Raw genomic sequence first — 19,399 nt, forward strand, 5'->3', positions numbered from 1 at the left:
TTCTGGTTTTCAGTAGTACGTAGTAACCTTAAAGTTTTCATGGAGAAGCAACAACAGCGATATGACTCGAGTTTCATTCAGAGCTCAAATTGCATAATTTTTACTGCTGTCTTGGTGGTCAGAATGATTGTGCCGGTGGTGGTAGTGGTTGGAATAGTGGTAGCGGTGGTGGTGGTGGTGGAGGAGGAGGAGGAAGACGAGGCGGTGAGGGGTAATTATGGTAGTGGTTTTGGTGGTGCTGTTGGTTAGAATGATAGTTGTGGAGACGATGACGGAAATTGTATGGTGATGTTGATATTGTTTTTATTTCTATTGTTGTACTTGTTAATATTGTTGTTGTTGTTGTTAATGATGATGATGATGATGATGATGATGATGATGATGATGATGATGATGATGATGATTATGATGACAACGACGATGTCGTCGACAATGATGGTTACCATACGATATTACAAAATTTATTCAATCTTAGGCTTTCGCCAATTAATCATACAATTTGATGACCACATACATGAAAGTGGAAAATAATGGCAAATGGGACCAAACAATAAACTGATACCATTAATAACCACCAAAAAAAAAACAACAATAGTAATACCACCAATACGTACAATAATAATAACAATGATAATAATAATAATAATAATAATAATAATAATAATAATAATAATAATAATAATAATAATAATAATAATAATAATATTACCATCATCATTACTACTACCACCACCGCTACCACTATACCACCATCACCATCATTATTACGTTTCCAATTATTTTTTCTCGTTTTTTAAAATTTGATATCTATCAAAACAGACGAAAATTCCGGTGATTTTTTTAAAGGGTAGTTAAAATATCTACGATTTTATTAGCCCTGAAAACTACGATTTTTATTTTCCTATCTAAAGTAGGCAGGTCTGCTATGACAAGTATCAGTATCAGTTCCATAGTCAAAATAAGACAAACAAAAACAACGTTTATTTAATATTAGGCTTTCGCCAATACTTCATACAATATAATTAAGACAAAATAATGTTACCAATCTCTCCTCATGTATTCGTTTGACTATCGTCACAATAATTACCGTGTTATCTTTGCTCCTTACCCAACCAATCCCTTGCTTCCCGCCTCTTCATCGCGAACCATCTTATGTATGTATTAGCTTCAGGACGGGCAAGTACGGAATCTGCCCACCCTTCCGTATTTCCTCTATAACTTAGAATTCAACTATCTCCTTACTCAGAAGAGTATTTCTCGTATACTAATTCAATTGTTGAGAAAACCAAAATGGTGGTTGTATTTTATATATTTATTTAGTCGTGACTTTTGAATAAAAGTGTTTTGTTTTATTAGAGGGAATACAATAGAAAATTACATTGTTTTGCAAAAATATTTAGTCTGGCAATAAAAATACAGCGGTAATTACTTTAAGAATAATAAAAAAAAAAAAGAATTAACAAATTAATTTGTTAAAAAACAAAACAAAAAACAACAACAAAAAACAACAACAACAACAACAAACAAATAAGAAAACAATTTAAATAAATGAGTTTTGAGAAACACTAAAGAAAACGAGGGGGAAAAAAAGAAATAATTTAAATGGATAAACAAATATATTAAAACAACACAAACTAATACTAAATTGATATAATATTAGTAAATTAATAAATTTAATTCAATACTGGAACCTTCCCAGCACAAGTAAGGCAATAAATAAGAAAAAGTTCGTTTGCCAAAATCTCTATTTAGTGTACACTGGTTAATAAGGTGGGCTCATTTGAATTAGCCCGACCTAGTACTAGAGAGGCCAGACAGCAAAATCACCGTCAGGCGACGTGACGATGAGATGACGATGTGGGCGGAGTGGAGTGGAGTGGTTGGGGGGGGGGGGGGGGGGGGGGGGGGGTGATAAAAAGAACAGGAGCGTATCCTGGTTTATGTATTACGGGATGCATGGTGATTCGCAATCTATCAAAAATACACACAAATTGATTTCAGTACAAAGTATCAATTTTAAGTAGTAACTTTTGAAATTATCTAATTTAGATTTGATTATTTCGGACCTGGTAATACAGCATATAACTTGAAAAAACAGGCTGGTATTTGCCCACCCTGCCCATTATTACCAGCCGTCCCTGCAGATTAGGGAGCAGGCACTGATGTGAATGTGTACCCTTGTGAAGAATATAGATATAACAAAGTTGACGTCACCCAGGTCTTTGTTATTGTTATTGTTTTTATTTTTTTATTTTTTTATTTTTTAAATTTTTTTTTGCCATCCACGTTTATGAGTAATTCTCTCTTAACTGTATTATAATGGTATTGTAATGTAATGGTAGCACGTCTGATCGGTAATCAGAAAGTCTGAGGTTCGATCCCCAGTCGAGGTAGACTGACTTTAAGGGATGACTGGCACCTTTCATACACACTTGTTCAAATCTTTAAAATCAAAGAGAGGTTTATAGAGGTAGGTCCCAAGAGCAATCTAAAAAAAAGTTAAGCTTTTATATTGCGTATTATTGACTTGCTCCCTGCATTTTATAAGGGTTCTCAACAGCAACACACAATATATTGGAGAAGGCGCCTTTCGACAGAGACAACGTTGTTACGGGAATGGTAATTATTTTACACCAGAGTAAGGTGAGTACTGGGCCTTTTCCAAGGACTCAACTTTGCACTGCCCATAGCGGGACTTGATCCAGGGCCCTAACAGGCCCAGAGGCGAGTATCATACCATGTATCTTTTTGTGACCACTAAAAGTCACACCGGACTCAGACACAATAATATAGTTGTTTGATTTTAAGGGTTTTAGTTTTATGGCGCTTGCATCACATTATCAGCGCCACCAAAAAGGAAGAAAATGGGATAGTCATATTCTAGAATTTCAATTAAAGCACCAAAGAAAAAGTAAGACAAAGAGATACTGGGAACAAATAGGGATCAGATGTAGATTCCAAGAGCATACCACCAATGTGTACTTAGTTTGAGATCACAAATGTCTCATCCGGACACAAACACAAGATCCAACAAAGAGGAATACACTCAAATACTAATACTTACATTATACATTCAAAATAACAAATATAATACATGACAGAGAGATGATTTACAAGGAAAAAAAATCATTTCCCGAAACAATAACTATACATTCGATTGTTTCCCTCCCAGCAAGGACTCCAGCCAAGTAATCTCATTCTAAGACAAAGACAGAAAGCATATTGGAAAAAAGCGGGGATAGAAGACACAGTAAGTGCCACCCTGCCCACTATGGGAGGCCAGGAACCCCACCCAGCAATAATATAGGATCACGACCAGATTGGATATTTATGGTTACATTGTGTGGCAATTAATGATCTGGAGATGATTTACATGAAAAAAGTAACCCCGTTACTCCTTAAAAAAAGGGGGCTTGAGCGATTAGTCTCATTCCAGAATTGGGGTTAAACAATTGCCTGGAATGGGGAATAAGAAAGAAATGAAAAAAGAGGATAAAAGACAGCAAGAATAACCCCTGGTTTAAAACAGTTATATATACAGTACTGACCCCCAGGCGCTGGCACATGCTGGTCAGTACTGACGAACAGGCACCAGCGCCTGGGGGTCAGTTCAGTACTGACTAATAGGTACTGGTGCCTATTGGTCAGTTCTTACCTGGCCACGGGCGTTGGCGCGTGTACTGACGGTAGGTACCAAAATTATGGGAAAATGCCATTTTTTGGAATAACTTGCTCTACGACAAATAAATCCGCATTTCCTGTCCCATACTAGTCTATAGGCGTGTCTGGCCAAAAGGAAAACAATTTATTGCGTATTTATCCCCTGGCCCACGATATAAAATATGCCGGTTGAGGGCGCTGTAATCACTGCATGAAAATTGTCCTAAAATCGAATATTGGTAATTCATGGATTGCTTCCCTTGATTCAGTGATCCTATAATATTCTCTTACTCCTTGGTTTTCTCTTCTCCTCTATAATGATGATGATGGTGATCAACATAATCATCATTATCATCATCCTCTGCACCACCACCAACACCATGTCACCAGCAGCAGCACCAACTCCACCACAATCATCACCATCATCATCATCACCATCATCATTTCCTGCCCTTCACTGCCCTAGCGGCAAGTCGATTTAAATGACTCTCATCTTGGTAAAAAACTCTCAAACCTTGGACTTAATAATAATAATAATGGTATAGATTTATAGTGCGCCAAACATCCCTTCATCAGGAGGGCTCTGGGCGCATAACATAGATTAACTTAATCATTAAGCCTTAACACAGTACGCGAACAACGCTAATTATACACATAATCAAAAGAAAGCCTGTCGGAATAAGAATGTCCTCAATCGACGCTTGAATTCCTCTAGTGAAGACAAAGAACGTATCTCTTGTGGTAGTAAATTCCACAATCTTGAAAGGCGCGTTCACCAGCTTTCACTCGACAGCGGGGTGTTTTCAATTTGAGGTCGTTCGTTGATCGAAGCGATCGCTGTGGGTTATACCGTTCTACGAGGTTTGAGAGATATGCTGGTGACGAGCCCTCCAGGCATTTGAAAACGATAGTTGATGATTTATATTTAATCCGCTGGTCCACTGGCAGCCAATGCAGCTGCTGTAGTAATTCGGGAGCTGCATTTTTCCGGTCTTTCTGCAGTACAACGCGGGCTGCCATGTTCTGTATTTTCTGGAGTTTGTTTATTTTGTCCTTTGTGAGACCAACAAACAGTGCATTTCAGTAGTCCATTTTTGGGAATATCAAAGATGTTACCAATTTGTTGCAAGTTTCCCTATTAATAAATGGTTTGACTTCGCGATGATGATGATTATTATTATTATTATTATTATCATCATCATCATCATTATTATTATTATTATTATTATTATTATTATTATTATTATTATTATTATTATTATTATTATTATTATTATTATTATTATTATTATTATTATTATTATTATTATTATTGTATTATTACAAGTTCAGGGGGTAGAGCGAATTAAAAACAGAGAGGAATTAGTTTGTGGAGCCACTGTATCAAGGGAAATAATCCACGAAATACTATTATTCGATTTCAGGACTAATTTAATGCACTTGTTACAGCGACCTCTTGCGGCGTATTTTAAATCGTGCTCCATAGATGATAATACGCAATGAATTGGTGTCTTTTTGGGCATGACACTCTAGGTTTATGCCTTAAACACCAATGAGAAGTGAATAAAACTCGAAGGCTTTAGATCAGAAATGATCATAAAAACCGAGCGAATCTGGGGTAAAGCTGTAGAAGCTGTTTAATAATGCCCTATACTTGTAGTTTTGATATTCCATACTTCAGAATGCATACCTATTCTCTTCTTATTTAATCTCTGACGCATGATTTTAAAAAGTAAAGAATAGTTGAATGTACACTTCCGAATGACTTGTATCCAAAAGCAGTCGGTCTGGAATTTCATGAATTATTTCCCTTGATCCAATTGCAACATTACAATCCGTTTTTTTTGTACTACTACTACTACTACTACTACTACTACTACTACTACTACTACTACTACTACTACTACTACTACTACTACTACTACTACTACTTCTACTACTACTACTACTACTACTACTACTACTACTACTACTACTACTACTACTACTACTACTACTACTACTACTACTACTACTACAACTACAACTACAACAACAACAACAACAACAACAACTACTACTACTACTACTACTACTACTACTACTACTACTACTACTACTACTACTACTACTGATTAACATCAACTCCATATTGACGTAATTAAATTTATCTCCTTGTTTAACGGATCACAGACTCTACATTATTATAGCACAGCACATTTTGTCCCCAATACCTCACCTACAAACATAAATCAAATATAGATCTTTTGGGCTTTGTGATCAGCGATAACATGGCGCTTGGCTTACTATCTGTATGTACGAGGGTTTAAATCTGGCGGTACTCATTTTACTTCCTACCCACTATAACTGCTGTCAGGTAGCGCAGCAACGAAAGAACATCTTTCTCTGTCCGTGGTCATCGTCATCAGGGAGCTCCAGGTCCTCCAATCTCTCATTTCTCCCTCTACAGGTCTGGCTTTTGGTGGTACATAATAATTGAGTCCTTGAAAAATGCTCTTTACTCATATTTTTTCCACCGTTTTCATGTGTAAAATTCTTCATTGTGGAGATGTGAGTCCAGGAGAAGGCAAGTCTTGTCTGGACGCCGGGTTGGATCGTTCTTAGTCTGACGTTTCACCATCAGCTGTTCCAGCATGATTGTTTCTGGGCTGGCATCACCTTCAGGATCATGAAGGTACTCAAACTCCTGCACGACGACAACGTGACGATCTTCTTCCTGTTCCAAACTCTCGGGAAGTGTATGTAAATGTAATCAAGTTTCAGTTAGAAGCAGAATTATATGCCGGAGGATTACGGGAAGTAAAAGAGGATAGATTATGCTCTTTGATTGGCGACCATAAGATGCCATGACTCTGAGACCAGAAAATCAATTACACAAGTTTGGTACCCATTCAGATTGGAACCAGTTTTTGTTGTTTTTTCCCCCACATGTTTGTTCCCTTTTATTTTTATGATGGTGTAGTTATGGTGATGATGAAGAGATCATAATATTATTATGATATATTATCTAAATCTAATGTTGGTGAGGGCACACAATGATTGTGAAATGGTCATGTTGTAATGGAAGTTGTTTTTGTTTTGAGTCGATGAAATCAACGGGTAGCCTTCATTAACTTATTGATGGAACGAAATTGACGCCACTGAGCTCTTTGTTATTGTTTTTTGCCAGCCATTTTTATGAGTACTACTCACAAAATTCTATCAATCTCAATCCGACTATAACACATGGTTTTGTATCTCAATCAGACTATAACACATGGTTTTGTATCTCGATCAGACAAAACACATGGTTTTGTGTGTTGGTACAATATATCCGGCTGGCGGATGTTGTGAGCACTTTACCTTGACGCACACCATCGATATAATCTGACACTAGGACTGCGATTACGTTTAAGCGATGAATGATAAAGTGGCAGAGATGAAATATATGAAGACGTGGAAACGTCATCGCATTAATTCAATCAATCCTAATATGAATCTGAAGTGCCCACCCACGTCTTATAGTCCGTGTTACTGTTACGCTTTAAAGCCGTACTTTAAAACTGCGTTCACAAGTTTTCTTATTTTCAGTATATTCTTATAATAATGATAAATAAATATAATAAATTCCCTTTATTCATGGATAATTTGTATCTAGGATCTATACCAATGGAAGGCTGGAATAACCCAGGCATCAGCCGCAGTGCAGCGCCGCAAGTCGAGCTAGGGCGAGGTGACTTGCTCAAGGCCACATAGCGCAGCGGCGGTTGATCGAACTCGGTACCTTCCGGGTACGAAGCAAAGACCGTACCGCTGAGCCACGCTGCCCAAAAATGGAATAATCTATTCGTTCTCCAGTTTCTCCTCCTTTCCTTTATTTATTATTAGTATTATTTTTTTTTTGCATGACTAAAAACAAAACAAAAAAAAAATAATTAAAAAAAAATTAAAAATTAAAAAACAAACAAACAAGGAACTGTGTATTCAGCTGTGTATTCAGTCCACGGAAATAAAAACATTAGAAAAGGACCAAATATCGTCTATACTTACCTTAAACGCTACTGACGACATTGATACTGAGCCAATTATAGGCATAATCAGAAATGGGACAGGCTTATAATTTATGGCAATTCAACGGCTTAATGATATCATTTACATCGTTTTATTTACTCTCGGAAAGTCTTGATTGGGAGTTGTTCGAAATCGGGCGCCTGCTGCCAGATAACCATTGGCCACACAGAGAATAATGTTTCTCCAATTAATTTAAAATGAACATTTATATCTATTTTAAATTTCTCCTAGTCCGTTAGAATTTCTGTGATTAACAAAACCGATGAATTTTCCAAGGAGAGCAGAGTTTTAGTATTGTTTGCTAAAGGTTCTGTTTGGTCACTTTTCTCATCGATCATTGGCCTCGAGCACGGCTGTGCCTCAAGGCCCCGGGACTCCCCCTGGCCCCCCCCCCCCCCCCCCCCCCCCCCCCCCCGCCCCGGGCAGTCTTGACTTTTTCTTCTTCCAGTATCCTTTTCTTTCATATTCATTCATTGTCCTTTGTCTTGTAGGGCTAGTCTATGTTTTTTTGGTTTTTTTTAAAAGGGTTTTACGGAGCTTGCAACACATTTAGGTTATATCAGCGCCAGTAAAAAGGAAGAAAATGGGATAGTACTAGAATTACTATAAAAACACCCAAGAGAAAGTAAGACAACGGGGAAATGGGAACAAATAGGGATCAGATGTAGATTCCAAGAGCATACCACCAATGTACTTAGTTTGAGATCACCTATAAGTCTCATCCGGACCCAAGCACAAAACCCAACAAAGAGGAATACACTCAAATGCTTACATTATACATAATACAAAAATAACAAATATAATAATACATAACGGAGAGATGATTTACAAGGAAAAAAAAAATAATCTCCCAAACAATGCATTTGACTTTTTCCCTCTCAGGCAGGGTATCCGGCCAGGGCCAGGACAAAACCAAGTAATCTCATTCCAAGACAAAGAAAGAAAGTAAGTTGGAAAACAGATATAGGGTGATAGAAGACACAGTATGTACCTCCCTGCCCACTATGGGAGGTAGGAACCCCACCCAGACTAACAACCTTACTTGAGCTCATTTTACACCTGGATATGGATGAGTAAAGAACCTTTTCCAAGGAAGGACTAAACTTTGCGCCGCACAGAGCAGGACTCGAACCTAAACTACCATTCTGAAGGCGAGTGTCATACAACTAGACAACAAAGCCGAAAAAAAATGAACAAAAGAGATTTATGTAGGTTTAATGTCAACATTGGATTTTTATTTACATACAATTGTTACTTGTAAAAATAATTAATGAGTGAATGAACAATAATTTTCAACTTTACAAAGATAATGGAATGACGTGAGGTGTGAATGATATATTACAATGCCTATATAGATATATACAATTATATTCTCTATAATAATTCATTTATGTAACAAAATAGAACCATAGAAATGTCAGAGCCTTTTATGGCAATGGAATATTAGTGTTATGTTGTGCTTTAAAACTTCTTAAATTTTTAAGTCGCATTTTCGTATTGACATTATTCTTAAAACCTTTTTCTGAGCAAGAATAAATTCTACATTATAACTACGAATTAATTGAAATTCCTAACTGTAATTCTTCAAGTAATTTGTATTTATTTTATTTTATGTTTTATTTTTTTGTTTTGTTTGGTTTTGCTTTCTTTTTAGTTTTTAAAATACTTTTATTTTCTGTAAAAATGATTGACTTGTAAACTCCTGTATTTGAATAACCTATAAAATACTCAATACTTTATAGAATAAAAAATTCAAGCAAGAAATTAATATACGGAAATTTATAAATTTATTTGAATAGTATACAAACTGTAAAAATCTAAAAAATCATTAGAGTATTTGATTTTGAATGCTTTGTAATTGAACAGGATATGGCATCTTCAAAGCAACGACATGGAAAACAGGTTAAACCGAGAGGACTACACCGTGAAAATCAACAGTGATGAACCACAGACCAATTTGAAATATAAGTTACACATTAATCATTACGACATTAACAAGAGTCTATAAAAATCCAAAGCGAAACCACCAATTGCCTTACTAATGGAGAAAAAAAATGCTGCCTCTGCGGTGCACTAAATTAAATTTTTCTTTCTTAAAAGGGGATGGATTGTATGTCCTTGCCATCATCCATTCTCCACAGACTGTATTGGTGCGCTGATTATAGGCCATATCGCTCTATATGAAGACCATGATCTGGGGTCCACACGTGTTAAGTTCTGAGTGTCATAATTCCAAAGCGCCAAGTATCAGAATCAAAATGTAAGGGAAACAACTCAGTTATAATATACAACTTAAGTAACCCAGAAAGAGTAGCATCCCTATATTTTTTCTTGCGATTTGATAAAATTAAAAAAAAATGTTATTTATATATTCATTTTTAAAATAACATTTATTAGTTATTGTCAATAGCCAATCATAAGCCAATTTGTGTATTGAAATAAAGTCGTAGTATTCAACTTTTCGTTTGTCATTTGCAAATAACGATCTTATTCAACACAACTCTTTCTATAGATAAACTTCACTTTCAGACACTTGTAAAAATAAGATGTGTATATGTACGTCATCATGTGCCAAAGCAAACATACACCAAACGAAAATTATTATTTGTATCAGGAAAACCAAAGGTCTTGGTTGAAAATTGCCATATTCTAAATAAGTAATATGATTATGTATGGCTAACATTCCAACGGTTTTTCTCCTTTCGATATAAAAACGCGTGGCCAGTTTGAAAAGTATCAAATTACGCATAACTAAATTAAATGTAAAATGACTCAATAATAAATCAAAGAAAACACAAAAAGGAACAACAATAATAATAATAAATAGACAAAAACTTCTGCCTTATAAAATTTGACAGGAAATTTACATCTATATAGGGCATTACCATGGTTTCACCATGTTCAATATGCTTCACAATACCTATACAATGGACGATGTTATGCTGTGCCCTTTATTGAAAATCAATGGTAAATTGAGATCTTGTGCTTTTTAAGTTTATGTTTTTAAGGGTTTTACGGCGCTTGCAACACATTAAGGTCATATCAGCGCCAGTAAAAAGGAAGAAAATGGGATAGTAAAAAGTTCTAGAATTACAATTAAAGCACAGAAGAAAAGGTGAGACAAAGGGGAATTGGTTCAAATAGGGAACAGATGTAGATTCCAAGAGCACACCGTCAAAGTACTTAGTTTGAGATCACCTCAAAGTCTCACCCAGACACAAGCACAGGTCCCAACTAAGAGGAATACACTCAAATGTTTACAGATCATATAATATAATATGTAAACTAAACATAATACAATGCATAACAGAGAGATGATTTACAAGGAAAAAATATCATCTTCCAAAACTATAACTATACATTCGACTGTTTCCCTCCCAGCCAAGGAACTCCGGCCAGGGCCAGGACAAAACCAAGTAATCTCATTCCAAGACAACGACAGGAAACAATTGGAAAACGGGTTGGGGGGATAGAAGGCACAGCATGTACCTCCCTGCCCACTATGGGAGGTCAGGATCCCCACCCAGTTGTACTTTTTAAAACTTAACTGGCATTTGCAAAACATGTAATTTCAGTACAAGAAAAAGAGATGCATGATTTGATTTAGAGTTGAGTGCCCAAAATAAAGTAAGCCAAAGTGAAATAAATTTGAGTAGATTACCAAAACAAATAAAAAAGTGTCAAATTCAAGGCCATTGCAAAGTCCAACCCAAAGGACACATTCAAATTGCTGCAATATATAAATTGTAATGGCTAAATGTGACAATAACACGATTTATAAGAGAAGAAAAATCATCACCCTGAAAAAAATAAAACATACATCTTTAATTGTTTCCCTAACTGAAAAATTTCCTATGCCTGTGCAGGCAAAAAAAAAGTGTAATATTATGCCATGAGAAATACAATAAAAACCAAAACAAAAAAAAAAAAAAAAAAAAAAAACTGCATTGAAAGAGACAAGACATAATATAGGGCATAGAATATAAACAACTGCTCAGAGCGGGACTCGAAAACTGAAGACCATCCGATCCGAAGGCGAGTGTCATAACACTAGACCACATAGCCGCATTAACAATGTATTCATCAATGTCTAGGCTTAGAGTAAAGAGTTTGAGTGAATATACATACAGTATGACCTGTCTTTACAGCCACTTATTTCATTGTAACTGTCTGTAATTACAGCAACTACTCTGTGAAAATTGAAGTTCCTACATTTTTAGATTTTTCATTCTCACCATCTGCAATTAGAAATTATTTTTCTCGGAGATTTCAATCTAAGTGACCATGGACTGGTTTGACAGTATGAGACCTTAAAATATATTCACCCCCCTCCCCCTAAAAAATGTTTGGGTTGTGAAAGCAATCTTATAAAATTCTAAGTGCCTCGATTTGTAAGCAGTCGCTTTTTAAACATATTATTCTTGGAATCATTCAAATGCGGTGAATTTCAAAATATCTTAAAATGAATAATCTAATTTATGAAATACAGTAAAAAAATAACATTAAAAATAAATAAAAAATAAATAAATAAAAAATAAAAAAAAAAAAAAAAAAACAAAAAAAAACACAAAATCAACAACCACAAACGACTTCATACAGATCACAATGGTAATAAGCAAAGAAAAACTACAAGTTGACGACAATACAGAGAGCAAAAGGAATGAGGACATTGCATCTTGCCCTCATAGTATTCATTATTTATACCCTTTAATTTAAGTACACATGCCTTTATTGCATTAACCCTTTGACTCAATGTGGAAACCCGAAATTGCAACTTGATACACATATTACCAAGTAGGAGAGAAATGAAAGATGCTAAACAATCTTACTTCCTTTGATTTGTAAATTACATTTTGGCATAAAGGAAGAGAAAAAATTCAAATAACATAATAAGAATATCCCAATATATGAACAGTACAATAATTGTAGGTTGCCATGATCTCAAAATTCTTCCACTATTCGTTACAAAAAGGGTTATTTTGTTAGAATTAAAGAATACAATATATATTATTATTAGCTGTTACCATAACTATTGCGTTTTAAAGTATGCATTCTTTTAAACGAATTTAAAAAAAAAGAAAGACACCCATAAAACTTATAAAGATAATATCATACTTACGAAATTAGTATTGTATTGCTTACTGACAAGACCTATAAAATATTGATAAGAATGTTATAACACATGGGATCAGCAACATTAACGCTACAACAAGAAACTATTGAGCCAATTTGACTGTGCTATTGTAATGGTTATAATTATAATGGATGAAAGCTTGATTCATCCGGTCTTTAATCAAAATGATCTCACATCAAGACTGCTATACGATGAAAAACAACTGGTCTTGTTTGTCCAGAAAACTTTTATTTAAAATATTGATATGTTAAAATGACCAGCAAATTGTCAAAAAGACTTAAACCTGATTTATGATTGAAGACTTTGGACAAGTTGGTGGCCATCTTAATTTATTGATAATATGGCTTATAAGTTTTCTGGCCAAAATGAATTACAAAGTTGATTTATCAGCTGAAGTGTTCTGTCGCACCCTGGTATTGTAATACTTTTGAAAGCCCTAAATATTATGTTTAATTTCAGTAGTTGGTTATAATCAAACATATGTGATATTGCTATAGTCTATTGCTGAGTCCGAATCTTGCAGAGATGATTTCCGTGATCTTCTATCTAAGGAATTGTAACTTTCTTCAGATGAGCTGTAGGAAGAGTTAAAACTAATATCCTTGGCCGAGGCTTGGGGGCCGAGTCTATGCGGTCCCATGTTAGATTTTGAGTGAACATGTTCGCTGCCTGCGCTGCTATTGCTGGATGTACTGAGGCGAATATTATCCTGCAGTCTTCTGAAAGGGGGAGGGTTTTGGTAGGGTGGGGGACTCCTCCTTGGAACACTGGCACTAGTAGATGTCTTTTTTGAGGTAGTGTCTAATTGAATACTGCCAATAGAATGATCACTAGTAACAGTTGAGTCATTATCAAATAATTTTTTCAATTTTTTGACATTCCATGGAAGTTCTTTATTTTCGATGGTTGGTGAAGGCACATTGGTACTGGTATTCGTATTTACAAATTTACTATTACTATTATCATTGTCACTACTACTGCTAGTCGCTTTCTGGGTTGATTCAGTAATCGAGATAGGAATTTCACTGGGAATATTTTTTGGAATGCTTTGAGTAGATGAAGTAAGTTGATGTTTACTGTGGGCGGGGAAGCGCGGAGATGGTGCAGGTGAGGATGTTTGATCATCCTCTGGGTTGTAAAACAAAGAACGAACTTTAAGGAAATTTGTATGGTGTTCGTCGGATTGCATTTCAGTCAGAGAAAATTTTCTAGGAGGGTCTGATTTGACACGTTCACCTCTTTCCATATTTTGAATTGAATATGAATTGTCCATATTTGTTTGCTTATTTTGAGAGTCATGCCTGTTCAGCTGTGCATGATAATCAGAAAGTTTAACATCCAAAGACATGCGCTGAGGCCTTGGTTTAGAAATAAAATGCTGAACGTTTGTTTTAGATTCGACTGAATGGTCAACACTTGAGCGGGGTGTCAGAGTATACGTTGATGAAGACGGTGAAGAGGATGCTGTTGATGCTAATGATGATTGGGTTAAAGGAATAAGGTAAGGTTGTGAATAGCTGTTTCCTTGTTCAAACATTTTCTTAGACTCTTCATATACAGTTTGTGGATCCTTTCTTAGAATAACATAATGTTCCTCTTCCTCATACACCTCCTCCTCCGAGTCCTCTGGCTCTACAGGCCTAAAATGTCTACTATATGACATGTTATGGTTATCAAAATTTGAGCTGGATTTTCTATGAGACATAACAGAGTTTTCAGAGCTACTATCACTTGTACAGGATGAAACGGTGACATTGCTAACATTGCTGATATCCGACCGACGTCCAAAAGAATCAGAGTGTCGACTCAGTGTAGACAAAGTAACAGAACTCCCGCTAGATGATCCTGTATCAGAAAGTTTGCTGTCATTACGAGAGATAGATACTGGATGAGCCTGACCAATAACAGTGTTCCCAGTGCCAGAATGAGCATTGCGCCGCTTTATAATATCCTCCTGTAAGTTGCTGGAGATAGAGCCTAGGTCAATAAAACCTGAAGCACCAGAATCATCGTAAGTTTCTGGCAATTCGGACAAATCTTTAGAAGCACCTCCTGAATGTGACACATCTAATGAATGGGAATAACTATTGACACTTTTGCTTATCACAGGTTTGAATTTTGATCTTTTTCCATCAACAAAGTCTGAGGAGAGGAAAGCATTTGATTCTGAATAAATTGGTTTGGCACTGGGTTGATAAGTTTCAGCTTCAGTTTTTCTTTGTTCGTTGTAAAGTCTTAAAGATTTTTCATACATTGCTTTTGCATTGTAACTATTCTCTCTTTGTTTCTGTTTATCGTCCATATCAATATCAACAGGTACATTTTGCTTGAGCATGAACTGTCTTTGTAAAGTTTGCTGATAACATGGAGGTTTGTCAGGTCTAAGATCAACACTGGAAACCACATATTTAGACAACTTAGCCCTAGACAAGCTGGATTGGGTATCCTGAGAGTTCGGAGATATCACAATGGGTTTAGACGTGACGTTGTACTCGTCGTCTTTGAGTGAACCACCTAAGCTTTTCGACGGGTCTATTGGTGACTGGGTGACAGTGTCAGCACTTGATCTACGATGATGAGCAGGCAATCTTTCACTGGGTCTGTCTGGTACAGACTCTCTCCTAGTTGGTCCCTGGAGACTTTTTAGTAAGACGTTGGGAGGCGGTGAACCTTTTAATAAACTTTGGTGCTTGTCGTTGGTGACAGGAAGAGATTTTGATTTGTTGTGAAAGTTTAAATCTTGATCCTCACATCGGACCAAGAGGCTGAAATTGGGACGACGTCTGGGTTCAATCTCCTCTGCCTCATGAGATTTTCCTCTCCAGAGAGTTGGAGAGGATGGTTTATATTTTTGGACATATTTTTCAGACCACTGATCCTCATAGTGAGTGCTATGTATTGATGGTGACTCAGTATCTGCAGATAATTGCTGATGATCTTCTTCATCTGTATCTTCATCCTCATCATTGAAATCAATATCTTTGGCAATATTTGGAGTGGATTTGCTGAGGTTACGAGAGTAGTTTATGTTAAGACTATGAGAAAGTCGTGGATCAATAGCTTTGTATGATTTATCTTGGCTGGTGGACCAAGATAAAGGCTTATCACTAAGACTGTCAGGTGTCTGGGGAGCTGAATGTCCTGGGCTCTCTTGGGACATGCTATAAGTTGAACTTGAGATGAAACTATCCCTGGAGCTTTGAGAGTAACGAGATTGAGGAGAAACGGGTGGAGTGCTGTCAGTGATGGATGATTGTTGATGGAAGCGATCTTTGCTAAGTATTCTTTGGCCTGATTCCAGGCTATACTTTGATGGCTGCATTTCATCTTTCAGAAACAGATGAGTTCCACTGTCAGATTTAACAATGGTTCCCATGTCAGAATCTTTCCTTATTCTCTGGAAATCAACTGGTTTCAATTGAACCCCAGACTCATCCTCTTCTCCAATAGATTCCGACGAAATTCTTTTACTTAGCGGTATATGGGTAGACGAAGGAGCCATGAGGTCTGGTCGAGCACTTCTTGAAAATGCAGAGGGCAAGAAATCCAGTGCTGTTGTGGAAGCACTGTGTAGGAATGGGGCAGGTTTGTGATGAATACCAGAGATACTGCTGCCAAAACTATGTGGCTCATATATGCCTTCCCTGCGATGTCCTCCACGGGGTTTTCTGGACCTTGGCGGTGGCACAGGTTCTTGGCGTCTCTGCACATTTGGGTCATATAATCCCATATCGTTGGATTCGAGATCATCTTCGTGAGACGCACTACGTTGATACATTTTGGTGTTCATCATTGTCATGTCACCATCCTCGTCGTAAAGCTGTGTGTCACTGAGTGTGAGCCCAGAGTCACGACTCAGGTTGGAGGGAGACAGGTGGGATTTCACCACAGTTGGACTGGAATCAGCTGGATAGTAATCCCTGTCTACCAAGCTGTCTATAGACGAGTCATCTCGCCTCATCATTACTGTGGAATAAAAACAACAAAATATATCTTAAAATCTATGAGTGAAAGGAAGCACATGGCTATTATTTTTAGTTGTTAAAAACAAACGTATCTATTTCATGGTTAGTGGGAACAGTAGTAATAATAAAGATTTATGGAGAATAATGGAATTTTAAAAAATTACAAAACCTGGGTCTCCCATCTCAACCTGACATTTATTTATGGGTAGACCAGATGCTTAGTTTTGAAATCAGTGTCAGTATGATTACAGTTAATGAGAAAATTCATTTATTCACTCCCTAATTTAAAGCATAGTGATTTAATCTTCATTTCATAACTTGGACTTAAAATTAAACTTTTGTGTCTAGCTCATCCTGACCCCCTCCCCTGATACAGTAAAATAGTCATTATTGCCCGCCGTTTCAACACAAATCTCATTTAAAAACTCACCACCATTATCTGCCATGCTAAGCACACTGTGAGTGCTGTCAGAATCAGTTCCAGAATTGGACTGTCTTGTCGTAGGATGAATATGCGCATGTCTTCGTAGACGAATCTCATCCTCCTCAAACATCTCCTCGTCTCCTTCATCTTCTACTCCAGTGCTAATCAACCCGTTGTTGCCATTGTCCTTGACCAAGTCATCTTCAAGAGAAGTTGCTGGAGATGCAACACAACCAAAAGGCACAAAGACGTTTAATATCTCGTCTCCAAATATCTCAACATGCTTGGTGATCATGAACGTGATGAGGGGGGTGACGATGTTTGTAATGGCCATCATGGAATGCTGTACTTCTATCAACGAATCAGCATTCATTTTGCCAGGTAGCTGTTTCGGGTTTGAATCGGGGCAGAATGATGGAGCGATGCAGGTAGCCAGGTTAGTTGGACTCATTTTGTTGATGTCTTTGTGTTTAGCTATGTGTTGTAGGAGGCAGATGGTAAGGATGAGGAGTCGATGGTTTTGGGCTGGAAGGAGGGCCAGAATTCTGTTGAGGAAGGAATAAATGTTACGATGATTAAAAACTTGCCGTAAAGAGACTTTAAAAAAAAATGTTTCTAAAAAGTTATTATAATAAAACATAAAAGCACAACAATTTAAAAATAAAGGCAAACAAAATTTTGAAAATCGATGAGTAATACTATATATTGACCTCTTGCTGGTTCCTTTACATAAAAATGAGATGCAAAAAAAACCCCAAAACAAACAAAATTGATGGAGAGATTAAATAGATATATTATCAAAAATATACATATTTATTGTTTTCACAGAGGAAAAAATAAACCCCCAAAAATCCAACTAATCAAAACACAAAAATATCAATCCTCCTACCTACCCCCCCCCCCCCAAAATAAATTTTTTTTAAAATCCCCCAAAATCCCCCCCCCCCCCCCCCCCCCCCCCCCCCCAAAAAAAAAAATAACAAAAAAAAAAAAATAACAAAAAAAAACAACAACCCAACAACAAAAAATAACAGCAAAACGTTAAAAAAAGGTAGGAAATTTAAATGACAAATAGTCTGAGATAATTCAATGCGAGACAATTTAGACGTGATGCTAACGTTTCCACTTACTCTTTGATTTTCATGATTTTGAAGTCACAGGGATCGTCCTTTCGAATGGACATCCACTGGCTCTCTAGCTTGGAGGTCAACAAACCGCCAGGAATACAACGGAGATAATCCTGAAATAATTCAACATGAGATATTAGATACAGTTTGAATAGATTTTGTAGAAAGCATATAACACAAAATGTAAATCTATTGATATGTATATGAAGACTTATTTGGAAAATTAAATAATAATTGTGATCAAGTGAGACATGTTGCAGCACATGATCCAGAGAATTTGAAAACCAAAGGGGAAACAACACAAGCAAATCATGGTGCAGCGCTTTCAAAATTGTTATGGTGCTTCTGAAACTACATCCGTTTAAGTGTTTTTGAAAAAAAAGGACAATGGGGAAAGTCAAAATAGATTTAAAACATAGAACTTGACAGAGGTCAGTCCCTCCCAAGTACATTCAGAAAGACTACCGTACTCAAAGTCCCAACTTGAGAGGCACTAAAGTGACTTAAAAATTATTATTTTTTTAATCTAAAAGATTTGTAATGTATAATACAGCGCCATACAAAGCAGATAAATAATGCACCATAGCCTGCTTTTCAATATTTCATTATCACCAATTTTTACCTTGAAGACAGAGGCAGCTGTTGGTGTCTGATGATCTTCCAAGGTCAACGTTTGACCTGACTCAATCTTCTCTCGTATTTCTTTTCCAAGGGCATGGTTGTTGCCACGTCTCATGATCCCATTAAAGTTCGGACCTTTCTCGTATAGTAGCACCATCAGTTTCTGGAAAACACAAGTAATTGTTTTATGTTAATGGAACGAAACAGTGAGTTGATCCGAAGGTAAGTTTTTGATGGGATGATTATGGTGATGATAAAAACTATGACAGTAATGATGATGTATGATAGTGATGACGATGGTGATAATGGTGACTATCAAAGTCAACGATATTGATATAATTGGTATTAATAAAGAAAAAGAATGGTTCATAGCTTCACGATTGTCATAGAGGCACTTTTAAAAATAACAACAGACCCT

General features: G+C 36.4%; 1 protein-coding gene across 8 annotated transcripts in view; it reads right to left on the bottom strand.

Annotated features, from left to right (window-relative positions):
- Nucleotides 1-13,052: 13,052 nt before the first annotated feature.
- The window catches only part of LOC144968620 (uncharacterized), a 366,960-nt gene continuing 360,613 nt past the window's right edge, over nucleotides 13,053-19,399 (bottom strand). For 7 of the 8 annotated variants that reach the window (XM_078907127.1, XM_078907130.1, XM_078907128.1 and 4 more), the window contains 4 exons: nucleotides 18,983-19,144; nucleotides 18,364-18,473; nucleotides 17,240-17,778; nucleotides 13,053-16,810 (listed from right to left, as the gene is read on the bottom strand). In XM_078907127.1, coding sequence (XP_078763253.1) covers nucleotides 13,317-16,810; nucleotides 17,240-17,778; nucleotides 18,364-18,473; nucleotides 18,983-19,144 — 4,305 coding nt within the window. In that variant the 3' untranslated portion in view covers nucleotides 13,053-13,316. The remainder of the gene's footprint in view (nucleotides 16,811-17,239; nucleotides 17,779-18,363; nucleotides 18,474-18,982; nucleotides 19,145-19,399) is intronic. The other variant, XM_078907126.1, reaches the window with a different exon arrangement.

This window comes from Berghia stephanieae, chromosome 3, assembly GCF_034508935.2.
Source record: "Berghia stephanieae isolate SIO BIC M18660-M18661 chromosome 3, UCSD_Bste_1.3, whole genome shotgun sequence".
NCBI lineage: Eukaryota > Metazoa > Mollusca > Gastropoda > Nudibranchia > Aeolidiidae > Berghia > Berghia stephanieae.